At 25.7% G+C, this 16,811-nt stretch overlaps 4 protein-coding genes across 4 annotated transcripts; 3 read left to right on the top strand and 1 right to left on the bottom strand.

Annotated features, from left to right (window-relative positions):
• Positions 1 to 2,606: 2,606 nt before the first annotated feature.
• Positions 2,607 to 5,310, top strand: OCT59_012541 (uncharacterized protein; the record flags this gene model as incomplete). Its single annotated transcript, XM_066134555.1, has 5 exons — positions 2,607 to 3,015; positions 3,088 to 3,434; positions 3,516 to 3,642; positions 3,715 to 5,177; positions 5,305 to 5,310. The coding sequence occupies 5 exons, from the start codon at positions 2,607 to 2,609 to the stop codon at positions 5,308 to 5,310; spliced, it is 2,352 nt and encodes a 783-aa protein (XP_065989810.1).
• A 1,093-nt stretch (positions 5,311 to 6,403) lies between these two features.
• On the top strand, positions 6,404 to 6,884 carry OCT59_012540 (uncharacterized protein; the record flags this gene model as incomplete). The annotated part of the gene is made up of 3 exons (XM_025322765.2): positions 6,404 to 6,418; positions 6,482 to 6,555; positions 6,629 to 6,884. 3 exons carry the CDS (start codon positions 6,404 to 6,406, stop codon positions 6,882 to 6,884), a joined length of 345 nt encoding a protein of 114 aa, XP_025165506.2.
• Positions 6,885 to 8,362: 1,478 nt separating this feature from the next.
• OCT59_012539 (uncharacterized protein) lies at positions 8,363 to 9,771 on the top strand (the record flags this gene model as incomplete). Its single annotated transcript, XM_066134554.1, has 7 exons — positions 8,363 to 8,516; positions 8,652 to 8,702; positions 8,837 to 8,896; positions 8,998 to 9,081; positions 9,216 to 9,266; positions 9,389 to 9,498; positions 9,574 to 9,771. 7 exons carry the CDS (start codon positions 8,363 to 8,365, stop codon positions 9,769 to 9,771), a joined length of 708 nt encoding a protein of 235 aa, XP_065989809.1.
• Positions 9,772 to 11,138: 1,367 nt separating this feature from the next.
• OCT59_012538 (uncharacterized protein) lies at positions 11,139 to 11,595 on the bottom strand (the record flags this gene model as incomplete). The annotated part of the gene is made up of 2 exons (XM_066134553.1): positions 11,139 to 11,245; positions 11,313 to 11,595. 2 exons carry the CDS (start codon positions 11,593 to 11,595, stop codon positions 11,139 to 11,141), a joined length of 390 nt encoding a protein of 129 aa, XP_065989808.1.
• Positions 11,596 to 16,811: the final 5,216 nt, after the last annotated feature.

Raw genomic sequence — 16,811 nt, 5'->3', positions numbered from 1 at the left:
CGGGGGTAAATTTTATATGTCAACCACTAAATTTTGACCAATCAGAGTAGATCATATGCCACATGAATTTATACAATATGAAAATGATCATCAGGTGATTAAATACTCCGGCGAAATGGTGAAGTACTTTACACAAGAAATCCCAGTTTTTTATTGGCTGAATTCCGGATCACATGATATAGAATCGGAAACAAAATCACGTGATTGTCGAGTATAGACTTCTCGGCACCATATTTATATTAAATCTAAAAGTACTTTCTCTAAGAAAGATTTTATCCCATTTCACATTTTTAGGTCAAAATCCTAAAATTTTATCCATCTCTGAATTTCATGCTCAATCAAACTGCACACTTCAGATCTTAACATTTTTCGTGTTTTTGAAATTTCGAATTTTTCCTTCTTTCGATCTTCTTAAAATATCAAGCTTCTAATTTTAGTTCTCTCCCCAAATGATCTACTATTCATTCAAATCACATGTTTTCTAGTTTAACGTCATCTCGGACGTTAAATTTGTAACATCATACAATTTTAAACTATATACACTAATTTCTAAATATAATACTGCGCCTTATAATTAATAAATTTACTAGGTATATTACGGCATTACAATATCAAGAGTCATTGAAGCGGTGCAATCACATGATGTGATACAAAGATATACGACGACTTCACAAAACGACAAAACGTGTTAAAGAAGAGAACCGAGAGATAGATACCAAGAACATTAACGAGAAAAGAGCCAGCGACTAAGAGTCCAAAGAGTAGGGAATTTACAAAGAGGTGGCGAGTGGAGGACAAATAAATTATCTATTACTCATAGGTGATACTCGTTATAAACAAAAATTTAAAGGGTTGTTTGTAGTTTATAGTTTAGTTTTTTTTTTGTTTTGTATTTGTTTTTATTTTTGTGTTATTCTAGTTTAGATACCTTTATTGATTTGATTCTGTTGCGTCAACATTGTAATTGATTACGTTGTAATTCTTTGCAATACTAATAAAAGGGGGTGAAGTATAAATTTCATGATCAAATCATGTAATTCCGTACGAATCCCGTACAAATTCCGTATCCAAACCATATTTTAGTTATACGAAATTGTGCATTTTTCTGTATTTTTTCAACGGACTATTATGATACATTATTTCCATAAAAAGTAAAAAACATTATTAAAAAGCGTATCCAGTTTTTTTATAGAGTAAATATTCGTTTCAGTTTAGTTATTTTTCTTGTAGACTTTCAATTTTGACTATCCTCCGCTAACCTTCATATAATAATCATCACCTAACATTAAAAAACGAATCAGGATAAAAAAAAATTTCTCTCCTCTTTTAATCAGTTAATTTAGCCATACAATCGAAAGCGAATCTACCAAAGTTGTATTATTATTATTACTAGTGAATATATAAATTTATTACTATCAGAATTACCCAATTTGAGATGCAATTTTATTGATATGTGATGTAAGTTTAATATAGTAACAGTATAACCAGGGTTGGGAATTGTACTAGTACAGTACTAGTACAGTATAGTACAGTACTAAGTACTGTACTTGTACTTGAAAATTTAGTACAAATACAATTTTAGTACATACTATTAATAAATTTTATTGGTTAATTTTATAAATATAAACAATATTGATCACATGATATCTACCTAAAATGGTTAAATTATATCCTAAAAAGTAATAATTGTATTAGTACAGTGTACTTAGTACTTGTACGAAATTTTTGCTAGTACAGTACATACTAGAATTTTGCTAGTACAGGTGTACTACCACAACCCTGAGTATAACTATCAAACAAGATAAATCTTATGTAATCTTTAATGAAGTACAGTTATATAGAATCTTTATATATATGAAGTGAAAATTTTTTAATCTATCTTTTTTTTATTAATATATTGAAATTAAAAAAAAATAAAATAAATAAAATAAAATTTGAAGATAAATGATTGAAAATTTTATAATGATTCGAATTAGTACTGAAAAATTTTAAATTTGATCTTTTACCTTTAGAAATCGTTGAGCATGTAAACACATAAAATTAATATCTTAAAATCTAAATTCTTTTGATTACTTTGTTATTTTCTTTATTAATCAATTTTTTTATTAATCATAAGTATGAAATCATTTTCCTAATAAGGATTTCTCTAATGATGCCGATCTCTTAGTATTTGTGTTTATTATATAAGGCTTTTTATAGTTTAAGATAAATAATTAAAAAAATCTCCTGGACGATCATCGCCTTTACCAGCATTAGTATGGAACTTGGGCAGAATTAAGAACATGAATGTAACTTCGCCCAAATGGCATTCTAATGCTGGTAAAGGCGATGATCGCCCAGGCAATACCCGAGATTTCCTTATATATATGCACAACCATGCACAAAAAAAAAATGAAATTGATCACGATGATCATTGCTCAATTAACTTTTGACAATAAAGAAATTTTTTTTTTATGCAAGAGGCGAAATTTTGCATACAGCCATGCATATTTATACATGGTGTTTCAAAATAAAAAAAAGTATATAATCGCAAATAGACGATATAAAAAAAATAATTTCTTTGGTAATAAATTTATATATTTATAATATTTATAAGCGATTACCAAATGAGTGACAATTCAGTAATCGAAATTAACGATATTGATAAAATCGATAAAATCGATGTTGATAAAATTGATGTTGATAAAATAGATTTTGATAAGATCGATGTTGATGAAAATGATGTTGATAAAATATTTACCTTCGATGATATCGATGATGAACGACATAATAGTAAATCTATTATTATGATAGAAATATCACCAAGTGAAAACTACCTTATTACTTATAGTAAAGAAGATCGTTCAATTATCGGTTGGAATGTTAAAAATATAGATAAGGTTCAACTTAAATTTCATCAAACTGTTAAAATTGATGAAAAAGATAAATGTGAAATCAAAAGTTTATGTGTTTCTGATGATAAGAAACTTGCTTATATTATTAGATATTATAATAATGGTTATAATGCTATTACTTGTAAGTAATAATTATTTGGTTATGTAATTATTAAATTATGGTAATTGATATTTATTTTAATATTTTTTTTAGTAATCGATATGAATAACAAAGATAAAAAAATTACATTAAATTTAGATACAGAAGATGCTTATTATTGTGCCTTTAATTTAAAAAGTGAATTTATTTTATATAGTGTAAAGGATGATATTTCTGAAGATGATCATAAAATTATTTGGATTTATTCCACACAAACTAAAAATAACAAATGGGAATGTAAGAGATTTTATATGATACCTGAAGATTATGAATTAATTAGTATATCAAAATATGATAAAGTTTACCTGTATTCAGATGAAAATGATTACATTTATGAATGGAATATTAATACTGAGAAAAGTGTAAAAATATTTGTTAATAATAAGAATAGAACTTATAAGGTAATAAATATTATGAAATTACTTTCAAACCAATCAGTGTTAAGTTATAATTAAATATATTAAATACTAATTATTTTTTAGTTTAAAACAAAAAACATCGGAATATTCAGTAATGAAGAGTTGATTTTTCTAAAAATCCAGTATAAAATTATCATTGTTTATTCAATCGAATTGGGAATTCCTATTGCTTCTTTGGATATAAATGATGGTAACCATTTTTAATAAATTTTATTTTATACGTTAATTATTACTCATATTAAATCATCATTTTTTTATTTAGATATTCAACTATATAATTTTATGAATCATACTGATTTATTTCTTTTACCTTCTGTATTCTATTATACACCAGATAAAGAAATCAAATATTGCTGGAATAGTAAATACAAAAATGTGTTTAATCAAACTTTATTTGATAAATCAACTTATAAACTAACTTATGTTACTTTTGGCACTGACCCAATTTATGTACTAACTGATGAGCAAACAAAGTTTGTGCTTGGAATTCTAAATGGACGTGTTTGGAAATCTAAATTTGAAGAAAAGATGTCAACAAACTTTTCACCTGAAAATTCTAACGAATTAAATAAAGAAAATAATAAAATTATTAAATTTGGTGATCATGATAAAATCAACAAGAAAACTTATAAACACTTAAATGTTTATTCATTTAATCTATATATGGGTACTGTGTTTACATTATTTCAAAAAGCCATAAGAAATAATGGTGATAGTGAAGTGAAAAAATCAGCTGAGTTAACTGGAAATTTAATTAAATGGGATGTACATGTTGATAATGAAAAAATTAAACTAGAAGTTTTCAGAAGGATTAATACTGAATGGGAATCAATTAGCACAAGAATTGAAAATCATCCTTATAAATTTAAAGATTACTATTGTATATTAATTGCAAGCTCATTATTTAATAACGATGATATTGTTATATTGACAAATTTTGGTATTCTTATTTATACTTTTAATGAAAATAACAAATCTAGTGATAATAACAAATCTAGCGAAAAAGACAAATCTATTTTTTTAAACTATTTTTATTATATGAATTTAGAGAACTATAGATATAAAAATAGCATTAACAATCATGACATTATAAGATATAAAGATTGTATGAAATCACTCCAAATTTTTTTAAAATCTACTTTACCATTACCAAATTATAATAGTTTTAGATTAAATGGATGGAATTCAGATGTAATAAATAATAAGACAAGTCTTTTGAAATATGGAGTTGGATTATTAACATTTGCAATTAAAGAACATAATTTAGAATTAATTGATGATAATTATAAAAAATGTATGACTTATTTTAAAGAGGACTTAATTAACAATAAGTCATTTTTAAGCATTATCACTTCCACAATGCCATTACTAGATAAATATTATCCGGAATATATTCTAAAATATTCATCAGAAACGAATATGATCATAGATTCTCCTTTTTATAGCATAAAGCATCGAAATAAAAATTTACATCTTTATTCTTTTTCTCAATATCCTCAATTAGCTAATTTATCGAAATCTCTTTTATGGACAAAATTCCATCGTAAATTGAAATTATTATCAGTTACTACTTCTATTATATGGTTAATTATATGTGTTACTCAAGCTTTAATAATACTTTTAACTTTACCCCTTTATTTTGTTACATTTTATATTTTATCAAAATACAATTTTATCAATAATATTTACGCTTCAGATGCATTTTCTTATGTTTATTTCCTTGCTGTACGTATTATTTTTAAAGTTTTTGAATTTTTTGAAGATAATATGACAACTACAACACCAACAATTACTTTTATTGTTCCCTATATTAATTTTGTTAATTATTCAAGAGATTACAATTGGTTTTTAGAATTAATTAGACCTCAACCTAGTTTATTTACTGAAACAATAAATAGGAATATCTATAAAACATGGAGTGGAGAAGCATTAATTAATTTTAAATGGAATGCTTATGGAAAATATTATTTTGCAATGATTTGGATTTTATTCATGTCTTTACTTGGATGCTTTACTGCTGCTGCAACAGTACCCCAACAATATATCAATGAAGAAGTTAAACAACAACTTTTTATTGCTTCGATCATACTTGGATTTATTCATCTGATTTTAGAAATTCGTCAATTTTTTTATAATATTATTAAGTGGTTCTATAATTTTTGGAATATTTTTGGTAAATATAAATGTTTAATTTAATTATTTTACAATAGTTTAAGAAAATAAAATTAATTATATAATATTTTAATATTTCAGATATAATTGCTTATGTGCTTTCAATTTACACTTCTATTTATTGGCTTCAAACAAATAATAAGAATGATAATTATCTAATTCAGTTGCTTTCTTTTTCATGCTTATTTTTAGATATAAAATTTTTATTATTTTTTAGAGCATTTGAATATTTTGGTGTATATTTTGCAATTATTATTAGTGTTGGAAAAAAGATTTTTTCTTTTTTATTAGTCTTATTCATTATTATAATAAGTTTTGCACATGCATTTTATATTTTATTATCACCAAGATCTGAATTTTCACTTGATCAACATAATAATGATCCAAATAATCCTTGGAATTTAGCTCCTAGTTATAGTCAAATTGATAATGATGGAAATATCAATTCCAATCCATTTATGTTTCAAATTCCTGATAAAAATACAAACATGTTTATAGATTTTAGAACTTCTCTTTTTGCTATGTATTTATTTTTAGCAGGTATATCTAATTTTTCATAATTTATTACATAAATATTTTTTCTAATATTTTTAAGCAATTCTTCTTTCATATCAATAGGTGACTCAAGCGCATTATCCAATTGGCCATATGCTGACAATCCATCAATTGCAATATTGATTGTTTTATTTTCTCTTTTAATTGTTATATATCTTATGAACTTGTTAATTGGACTACTCAGCAATGCAATTGAAGAAAATAATAATAGAGTCTCATATTTGATGCAAAAGGCAGAGGTAAATAATAATATTATTAATCATTCTATTTCTGTAAATATACTAATATATCTCAACTTTTAGATTTTGGCTGAGATTGAGTTATTTTACCTATTACCATATCAGAGACGTTGGCAAACATGGTTTCCTGAAGTAATGTATGTAATCTTACTTTAAAAAAAAATTTAATGTCATGATTTTATTAATTATTCAAAATTTATTTTTTTCAAGACATTACTATGCCGATGTTGATAAGACTCGAATAGAAATTAAAAGATTGATTAAAGAAGGTGAATGGGATACTAAGGAATTCACAGAGATGCGGGAAAAATTATTAGAAGAACTTCAAATTAAACATAATCCTATTGACAATGAGCTAATGTTGGAGAAATTAAAATCTAACGATGATAAATTAGATAATTTAAAAGAAGAAATTAGAGAAATTAGAAAAACTTTGCAAAACTTTAAAATTGGAACCATATCATGACCAAGTTGAAATTTTATCATAGACCTTATAATCAAGACTTGGTCACGATATGGTTTCACATCGCCACGATAAGTTCAAGACAATCGCATGTATAAAGTTACTGTATATTAAGAAAATCTAATCGGGTCGTACAAAAATAGTATTGAAATCGTAAAATGCAAATTAAAGTTATAGTTAACGCATATTTAAGTTATAATGAATATATGTTTGAGTTATAGTAAACATATATTAAAAAGTAAATTTATTTTAAATTAGTTGTTAAACTTTATTTAGGAGATATTAAAGAGATCTTCAAATCTATTATTATTCTGTCAATAAATGTAAAATGTTTTATTAATATACATTGTTCTATAAATGTAAAATACATTATTAGTAATAAATGTTTTCTTTCTAAAAACGGAGATCTCCGAATTGACTAAATTCCGATATATCCAAGTTGGAGCCGCTTCCTTAAAAAAAAAGGAAAAAAAATGTATAAATTAATAAATAAGACTTAATAATGTTTTTAAAAAAGAAAGTTACCAATTATTTCGAGAGCTTACTTTCAGGATTCTGGTAATGAAGTTAGCCAGCATCCTACAAAGAAAAAGAAAGTTTTTGAAACACTTGAAACTAATTACCAGGATTCCAAAGCTAAATCTTTGATTATCCATGATGTAAATTCGCGCTGATCGCCTTTAACACGTTAATTTTTCATTAAAAAATTATAATAAAATTCGTTATATGTAAAAAATAGTCCAAAAATCCAAATATCATTCAAATTACATATCAAATATTTCCAATATTTCAATGTGATTGAGAATGTATGTATAATACTGTACTAAATTTAAAATTTAGGTTTGTAATTTCGCAATTTTTTTTTAGTAATTTTAATTATTATTTTTATATTCCTTTTTATAATATAAATTTACATATAATTATTATCTCTTCAATTATTGTATAATAGTTTATTTTTGCGCTAAATTATTATTCATAAATTCGTGCCGAATAACTATTAATTATGCAGACGGCCAAGATCATGTTCCATATGAAAAGCATAATAAATGTGTGATAATAATCTATATGACGTAATGCGTCAAAAATATTGAAGATATTCACGCAATAATAGTTTATCTAAAAAATATCAGTATGTTAAAAACAACATGATCCTATTTGGCTGCATAATAATATAATATTATTTTATTACATACTATGATATTTGTCATGTTTTGTCATGACACATATTATGTTATTATCTTAGTTTCAAACCACATTATTCAATCGTACTACATAACAATAATCATAATCTAATGAGTAATGATAAAACCGTATTATTCACTCACGTACTGAGAGTATAAAATAAAAGCTCCTGCTAAACCTTTTTTCTCCAAACTAAAATTTTTACGGAACTAAAATTTTTACGGATTTTAACGGATTTTAACAGCATCGGATTTAACAACATTAGGCAATATATAGAAATATTTTATCATTGAAAAAAAATGGCTCGAAAAAAAGCCCGCTCTTTTTTTAAGCAATGTAAAGATTATGTAAGAGGAATTACAAGAGCAAGAAAAAAAAAATTACTAGAGAAATTGTTAGAAAAGGAACAGAAAGAAAAACAAAGAAAAGTACAAACGAAAGTTTATTTTGAAGGTAGGTTATACTGGTATCCTCCAGTCCCTATTCAGCTTTTGCAATCCTGTTTACGTGACTACATAACTATACAACATTCTGGATAACACATGATTTCAACATCAGGCATATTACTGACTTGAGAAGTTTTTGTAGATAAACAATTCAAAACTGAAAAACATAACTCTGAAGAAAACAAGCCTGAAGGTAGGTTGTACTGGGTGGTATCCTCCAGTCCCTATTCAGCTTTTGCAACCCTGTTTACATGACTATATAACATTCTGGACAACACACACTTTCAACACCAGGCATTTTCACTGACTTTTGAGAAGTTTTTGTAGATAAGCCACTTAAAGAACTCAAAACTGATAAACATAACTCTGAAGAAAACAAGCATGAAGGTAGGTTGTACTGGGTGGCATCCTCCAGTCCCTATTCAGCTTTTGCAACCTTGTTTACATGACTATATAACATTTTGGACAACACATGCTTTCAACACCAGGCATTTTCACTGAAGTTTTTGTTGATAAGCCAATTAAAGAACTCAAAACTGAAAAACATAACTCTGAAGAAAACAAGCCCGAAGGTAGGTTGTACTGGGTGGTATCCTCCAGTCCCTATTCAGCCTTTGCAACCCTGTTTACATGACTATATAACATTCTGGACAACACACACTTTCAACACCAGGCATTTTCACTGACTTTTGATAAGTTTTTGTAGATAAACAACTCAAAACTGAAAAACATAATTCTGAAGAAAATAAGCCCGAAGGTAGGTTGTACTGAGTGGTATCCTCCACAGCTTTTGCAACCCGTTCATAACTATACAATATTCTGGACAACACACGCTTTCAATACTGGATATTTTCACTGACTTTTGAGAAGTTTTTGTAGATAAACCACTTAAAGAATCTGAAAGGCAAGATGAAACTGAAAAACGTAACTCTAAAAAAGAATTTGTAGAAAACGAGCTTAAAAATCAAGAAAACAATCCTGAAGGACAAGTAAGAAAAAGCGTGTATAATCATTCATTTTATCATTTTATAATATTCTTTTATTGTTTTTATTTTGTAAAATAGATTCAACTTTGGTGTGGACATTGTAATTATTCATATTGTAAATGCCGGCCATCTTATCGAAGCTCGGATGGATATTGCCCAGAATGTGGTTATTATAAATGTCGTAAAAAGAGGTTTAGTAATAAAAAATCCGGGCCTCATATATTTGATTATAAAGGCAGATTAGTTAATATTAGGAAAAAAAGAATACCACATTAACAAATATTTCATTTTATCGTGACGAATTCCAAAGTTTATTTATTATAGCGACTAACTTTATATATATATTTAACTCTATATTTATTTAATACATCATTCAAAACTTCTGTTATCATGACTTATATAAAAAAGAATCCGTATTTTGACGTATTTTGACATTAATATTAAATATTAAAAAAAAATTAACGTGAATCAAGAACGTGATAATAATAACACGAAATTTTTTAAATGTTGCGAAATATAATGATATAAAAGATTCTATATAAGCAAAACAAGTTGAATAATTTCAATAATTTCATGGGCTTAGTTCCTTTACAGGATTTTACTCCGAATTATCAATGTATTTGATAAATGAACAACGAAAACTATTCCGATAGACGGATAGATCACCGTATGATGAACGTTACACAAGTACTTGGCGTTAAAGAAATCAAAATGGAATGATATTTAATTAAAATTTTTTTTGGGTTTATCATTTGGTACGACACATAATTTTAACATGACGAAATTGTAGTTTTATTTGCCGCATAAATATTGATTGGACGTCTTTCAAAAATTATAATCACAAACGTGTTGAGAAAATTTACAAATCCTTATTACAATTTGGAATTCGAAATTTTAACTTCATTAAAGATGATTATTTGCAAAAATTAGTAAAATTTTCTCAATTTTATCAACTTTGTACGAATTGTAAATAGTTATTTTTATCAACGGTTCCGTTATTCTATTATGATACTACAATTTTTTTTTTATTATTTTTTTTTCTTGTACAATATTTTGCTGATGGAGATGCAAAGATCCCTGCCGCTTCCTTAATCAATACGGCGATGCCAACTAATTTTTTGGCGTAGTAATTATAGTAATTTTATTAATATATACATACATTAATATGATGTTTGTGATCCCTTGTATCATATTTTAATTAGAAATAGGCTTCATAATCCTAACTACTGTAATTGAAAATTTGCATTGAAATCTTAATACAAAAAATTCAGTTGTTATATACAATACAAAGAACGGGACCTATATTACATTTATAGTCTAAACTTTATATTTTTATTTAATTGAAAAATTATTACAATTAAAAGATCTATCTAATGATATTTTCATTTTCCTTAAACCGCCATACCAAATTTAATCTTATAGATAAAGTTGCAATCCAATTATTGAAAAAAAAATCAAATTCTAAAATCATAATAAAAAAAAAAATTATGATGCGAAAATGTATCTTGAAAAATAATATAGTATAAGTTATCGTATAACTTACAATTTACCATCTTTGTTAGATTCAATTGAGAAATTATCAATTTGTAAAGATTTATATAACAAAATAAATTTATTAGTATTTATAAATCTCTATATACTTACTATATATTACCATTTTGTTCATAATAATCATCATCAGAATTTCTTGGTTCAGGGAGATTAATAATGTTCAATTGAGAAACGTTAATTTGTTGAGATAATAATACTACTTAATAAGTAATAATTTGTTAGTATTATTTTATAATTATTTTAAATAATTTTTCATTAAACAGTACCTGAAGATTCAATGCTAATTATATTATCATTCTGTTCATAAAAATCATCGGAATTTTTTGGTTCAGGAAGATTATCAAAATTAAGCAATCTACTTGTATAAATAGCTTCTGAATGTGTTTTATATGATAATCCTAAACACGTTGAAGATATACTGTAATTTGAATTGTTGTTTGTTACATCTGCTTCTTTAATTTGTTTTTGTATTTCTGTTGTTTGTTTGCTAGCTAATTCACATCGCCATATGTATAAAATATCTCTAATTTCTTCCGCTTTTGGTCTCATTAATAAATTTGCATCTAAGCAACTTTTAATTAAATCCACAATTAATTGAGGTACTTTAATATCAAATCTTGGTCTAAGTCCTTGACAAATTTTTATTGCCAAATATTCATCATGACTTAAATCATAAAAAGGAGGTAAACCAGAAATTACTTCATACATAATTATACCAAAACTATAAATATCAGCAGCTTGAGTATAAGTTTGTCCCCGTAAAATTTCAGGAGCTATATAAGGCAAAACACCATATATATTATTTTTTTGTACATTACAATTTGCAGGTTTGCACAATCCTATATCAGTTATAGCAGCATTATATTTAAGCTTTAATATATTACCACTATGCAAGTTTCGATGAATCAAATTGCTTTCATGAATAAATCTAAGCCCATTTATAATATCATATAAATAAATAAATTTATTTCTCCAAAGTAATTTATTAAAATTTGTGTCCAAATATTTTCGTAAACTTCCATCATCTGCATATTCTAAAACCATTACATAATTTTCAGTTTCCGGATTTTGAGTTATTCCATAGAATTTAATAATTTTATAATTAGAATCTAATTTATGATGAAGTATCATCTACATAATATAAAGGCAAAAAAAAAAATAATATTAAAAACTACAATAATTAAAAAGTTTTTGTTAAGTAATAAATTATTCATACCTCGTTCATAAATTCTAATGTGATATTTTTTGAATGATTTAAACTTTTCAGAGCTACTACCATATTTTCATCATGTCTTTTCCAATTTTGATTTATATTATCCCACTTGTCAATACATCCATCAATCCAATTTGCTTTACATATTTCACCGAATCCACCCTTTGAAACATATTCAATATTATTAAATCTATCATAATTTATCCATTCTAATGCTTCATTTACATCATTATGATGATCTGATAGCTGACTATCTTGAATAAATTGATCAATAACATCATTACCACTAGTCCAACTTTCAAAATTTTGCTTAAAGTGTATTGCATTACATTTTGAATTACACTTTTTGCATTTATCACTCAATACAATCATATAATTTTTTGTTTGTGGATCTTGAGTTATTCCATAAAATTCATAATCTATTTTAATCTACAAAATATAATATTACTGTATTAATAGAAATTAAAAATTTTCAAAACTTAAAATTAAATAATAAATTATTATACCTCATTCATGAATTCTTCCGTAACATTTATTGGGTTATTTAAATATTTTAAAGTTACCAACATATTTTGATTTTCTCTTTCCCAATTTTGGTAAAGTACACTCCATTTGCATATACATCCATCAATTAAATTTGCATTATACAATCCATTTCTTTCAATATATTTGATATTATTAAGTCTATTATAAGGTATCCATTCTAATACATCAGATACTGGTAATTTCTTATGAGCTAATAGTTGAGTATTTTGAATAAATTCATCAATATCATCATTACCACTTGTCCAATTCCCAAAATTTTGTTTAAAGTATATTGAATTACATTTGCAAATACATTGTTTGCATTTATCACGCAACACCATCATATAATCTTTTGTTTGTGGATTTTGAGTTATTCCGCAAGGTATATTAATCTACACATATATTATATTTGTAAAAATTAAAATTTTTTCAAAAATTAATTAAAATAAAAAAATATATCATTACCTCATTTTTAAATTCTAATGCAATAATTTTTGGTTCATTTAAAAGTTTCAAAGTAACAAACATATTTTGATCAAATCTTCTCCAATCTTTAGTCACATAATCCCAATAATGAATATATCCATCAATCCAATTTGCTTTATACACTCCAATGTTTTCAATATATCTGATGTTATGAAATCTATCATATGGTATCCATTCTAATAAATTTGATCTATAATTCTTATGAGATAATACTTGAGAATCTTGAATAAATTTATCAATATATTCATTACCACTAGTCCAATTTTTGAAATTTTGTTGAAAATATATTGAGTTACATTTAAATTTACATTTAACGCATTTCTTATTTGGGGTTAGTTTTTTAAGTAACGTATCCATTATGATTTATTATTGATTAATAAACAAAGATTTTTAAAATATTAAAACTGAAATAAAGTTTTTAAATTATATAAATGAATGTGGTGGGTGTGTTTTATTTTGTTTTGTTTGTTTGTTTATTTGAAACAGGAAAGCGCATAGAAAAGTGTACAAATTGTGTATATAAAAGAATTCTAAATGTAAATAAATAAATATATATATTACAGGAGAGGAAATAAACAAATTATGTGATGATCATTTGTTAAATATCATGTGGCTTAAATAAAAATTATAATACTAGTCCGAATCTTATTGGTTGCTTTTGTTTCTAAACTTAAAAGCTTTTTTAAATTGTAAAGTTTTTGAGAATTCCTTTGTGATACTGTTACACAGAAAATATCGACGCTTACGGCTTATCTATTTGTTACATTTGTTACTCCAATATAACCCACGATGTTTAACAAAAAAAAAAATTTATTATGTTTACTAAGGGCAAAAATTTAAATAAGACCGCAGTAAAAAATTATTTATATAAAAATATTAGCTTAAATTTAATAAAGATAATTTTTTTTTAAAGAACAAAGGAAAATACTTACAACTATTTATGATAGTTTTCAATCTCATTATAATGATATACTATCACATAAAAACTTTTTCATCACTATGACGACCAAGTTCAAAACTTATTAGTTTTTTGGTGATTGCGTTAACCCTATAAACTTCCGTCAAGAAGCTGTATAATAGAAGTTATACTGACCCTTCATTTTTTTAGAAATTGCTTCAAGAGCAGCATATACGAATTATATTACAACATCCTATCATCGACTGACGAAGAGGAAGAAGAGGCGGCGCAGTTTAGAAGCTATACTTAATTCGGAAAGTATAATGCAACGATCGAAATGCTTTTCATCACATGAGACAAAGAAAGGCAGATCGCTCACGTGATAAAAATATTTCGTTGAAAACCAATCGTCCGTCGAGATCATTACGGTCAGGTGATCCGAATTAGACATTGCGTAACGTCAATTTGGTCAAAAAAAATTTTAGGCGATTTAACACGTCTATCAAAAATCAACGCAAATATCAAGCAGTATGCATCAATATAGAACTCTCTTCGTTCACTTTCTCAACGGTGCCTAATTGCCTATGGTCTTACACACTTGGAGATGAATTATAAATATATACACGCCCTTTTAGAAAGAATAGGGAGAGTTCTATTGCAGTCGTTTACGATATATATAGTTGAAAGTATGTATAGAGACTGTACAGAGTCTAACTCTGGAATTATGAAATCCACACAAAATTCTTTTGAGAATCATTTTTTTGAAATATTCTATTAACATATTTTCCATTGTGCTGTCATTATTTCATAACCTTGTAGTTCAAAAGTATGTTGTTGGTCACGCTACGCTTCTTCAAACGCGCAAAAGAAGAATAATAACTCAGATTCTTCAGAAAGGTTATCAAAAAAAAGATACTAGGTAAGAACTCATTATGCATTAAAAGAAAACTCCACCTCTCCAAGAAATTGGACAGTAACAGAAGAGTAGGCCAGGTAATAAAGGAGAAGTACTAGCGAAGATTTTGAATTTACTACTGAAAAGTTTATAATTATATTAAGGAACGTTAATTTTAATTGCAATTTATAGAAAGTGTTTTCAGATAGGTCCGGATTGCAATTAGAATAAAAATTTTTTTCCTTTATGTAGTCGGTCTTTTTATAGTGATTACTGATCATCTAGGTCAGGTTACATTTTATTTTTGAGTTTTGAAATATAAGGGTGTCGTTTTGAAGCTTAGCTGGATCAATAAGCAGTTGTTCTATGATATTAATTTACTGCGATGCAGGTGTAGATTCCCAAGAAGTTTTGTCACTACAGTGGGCTCACCAGTTGTACTGTATTATCTCTAGATTATAAAATTACTGTAAATAAAATCCAAACTTTATATGATATCATCATGTGAAAAATATAGTAGTAGCTTAGGATAGCTGGTCTATTTTAAGGTCGCTCAGAATTTTTGTTTAAATTGTAAAGCTTCCGAGTATGACCAAATCAAATCCAATTACAAAACTTGTAAATGTGACGCACGCTGGAAAAGCATAATAGAACGTCCAGGTGTAACCAATCCTTTATCATCAGTTTGTCAAAAGGGATACAAAAAGCCAAGTACGTACATTTCGTGCCAGGACCTTTTTTTTGCTAATATGTCCTGAAAAAAAATTTGCTTAATCCACTGTAAACATTGCAAACAAACAAATTAAATGTAAATCTTCGTGATATACATTTTTTTATTTTAATGTTGTACGAGATCTTTTTTCTGTTTTTCATTAAAAAAAATTTATTTTATTAAAATTTGAACGATATTAATAATGTTTTTACTACATTAATAAAATAATAAAGAATTATGTTTCGTAAATAAGACTAAAAGACCTGTGAAATTTAACTATGAGTAACATAAAATAATTACTATCAAAAAATAGATTTTCCGAAAGGAGACTTCTGATTGGTAATTTAAATAATTTAAATGGTTTTATTTGTGAAATGTATGTGAGAGAATTATTGTTTGTAAAACAGTTTATTTTTGTAATATCAAAATTTGGTAAATTTGGTGAATTTCATATTTTTTTCAAATGATGACTCGATAGGTAACGTAGGACACCAAGTAATGTAACGATACAAAATTTGTGAAGAACGAACTAAAATAATGCGAAGATCCTTCCTTCTTTGGATAATGCCAGGCGGCATTACGTTATTTGTATTTGCGAAATTATCTTAAATGATTTATCAAATTTGAATTTTTTACGGCATCGCATGATTTATATTAAATTAAATGGATTTTTTTTTATCTATAATAAGCTGCCAAGAATTACATTTTTTTTTTATTAATAAAGATAAAAATTTTTTTATTTTGTTATTCATTGATCTTTTTTTAAGATTGTACGCAAACAAATATTCAAAAGTAACAAAAGTCACAAAATCAAACGCAATATTGTAAACAAATAAGAAAAAAAGCAATTAAAAAAAATCTATTTAAAATTAATTTATTTGGATAATAAAAAAAATAAAAAGCTCTACACTATTCACTAAAAAAAAGAGATTAAATAAAATTAAAAAATAGAGGAAGATCTTGTTTTTTTTCTAAAAGTTTGAGATTGATCATTAATTTTAACCTTTTTGAATCAAAAATAATAACTTCTTAAATA

This window comes from Rhizophagus irregularis, chromosome 2, assembly GCF_026210795.1.
Source record: "Rhizophagus irregularis chromosome 2, complete sequence".
NCBI classification, from domain to species: domain Eukaryota; kingdom Fungi; phylum Glomeromycota; class Glomeromycetes; order Glomerales; family Glomeraceae; genus Rhizophagus; species Rhizophagus irregularis.
The sequence above is the reverse complement of the archived record's forward strand: the minus strand, read 5'-3'. Positions and strand labels throughout refer to the sequence as shown.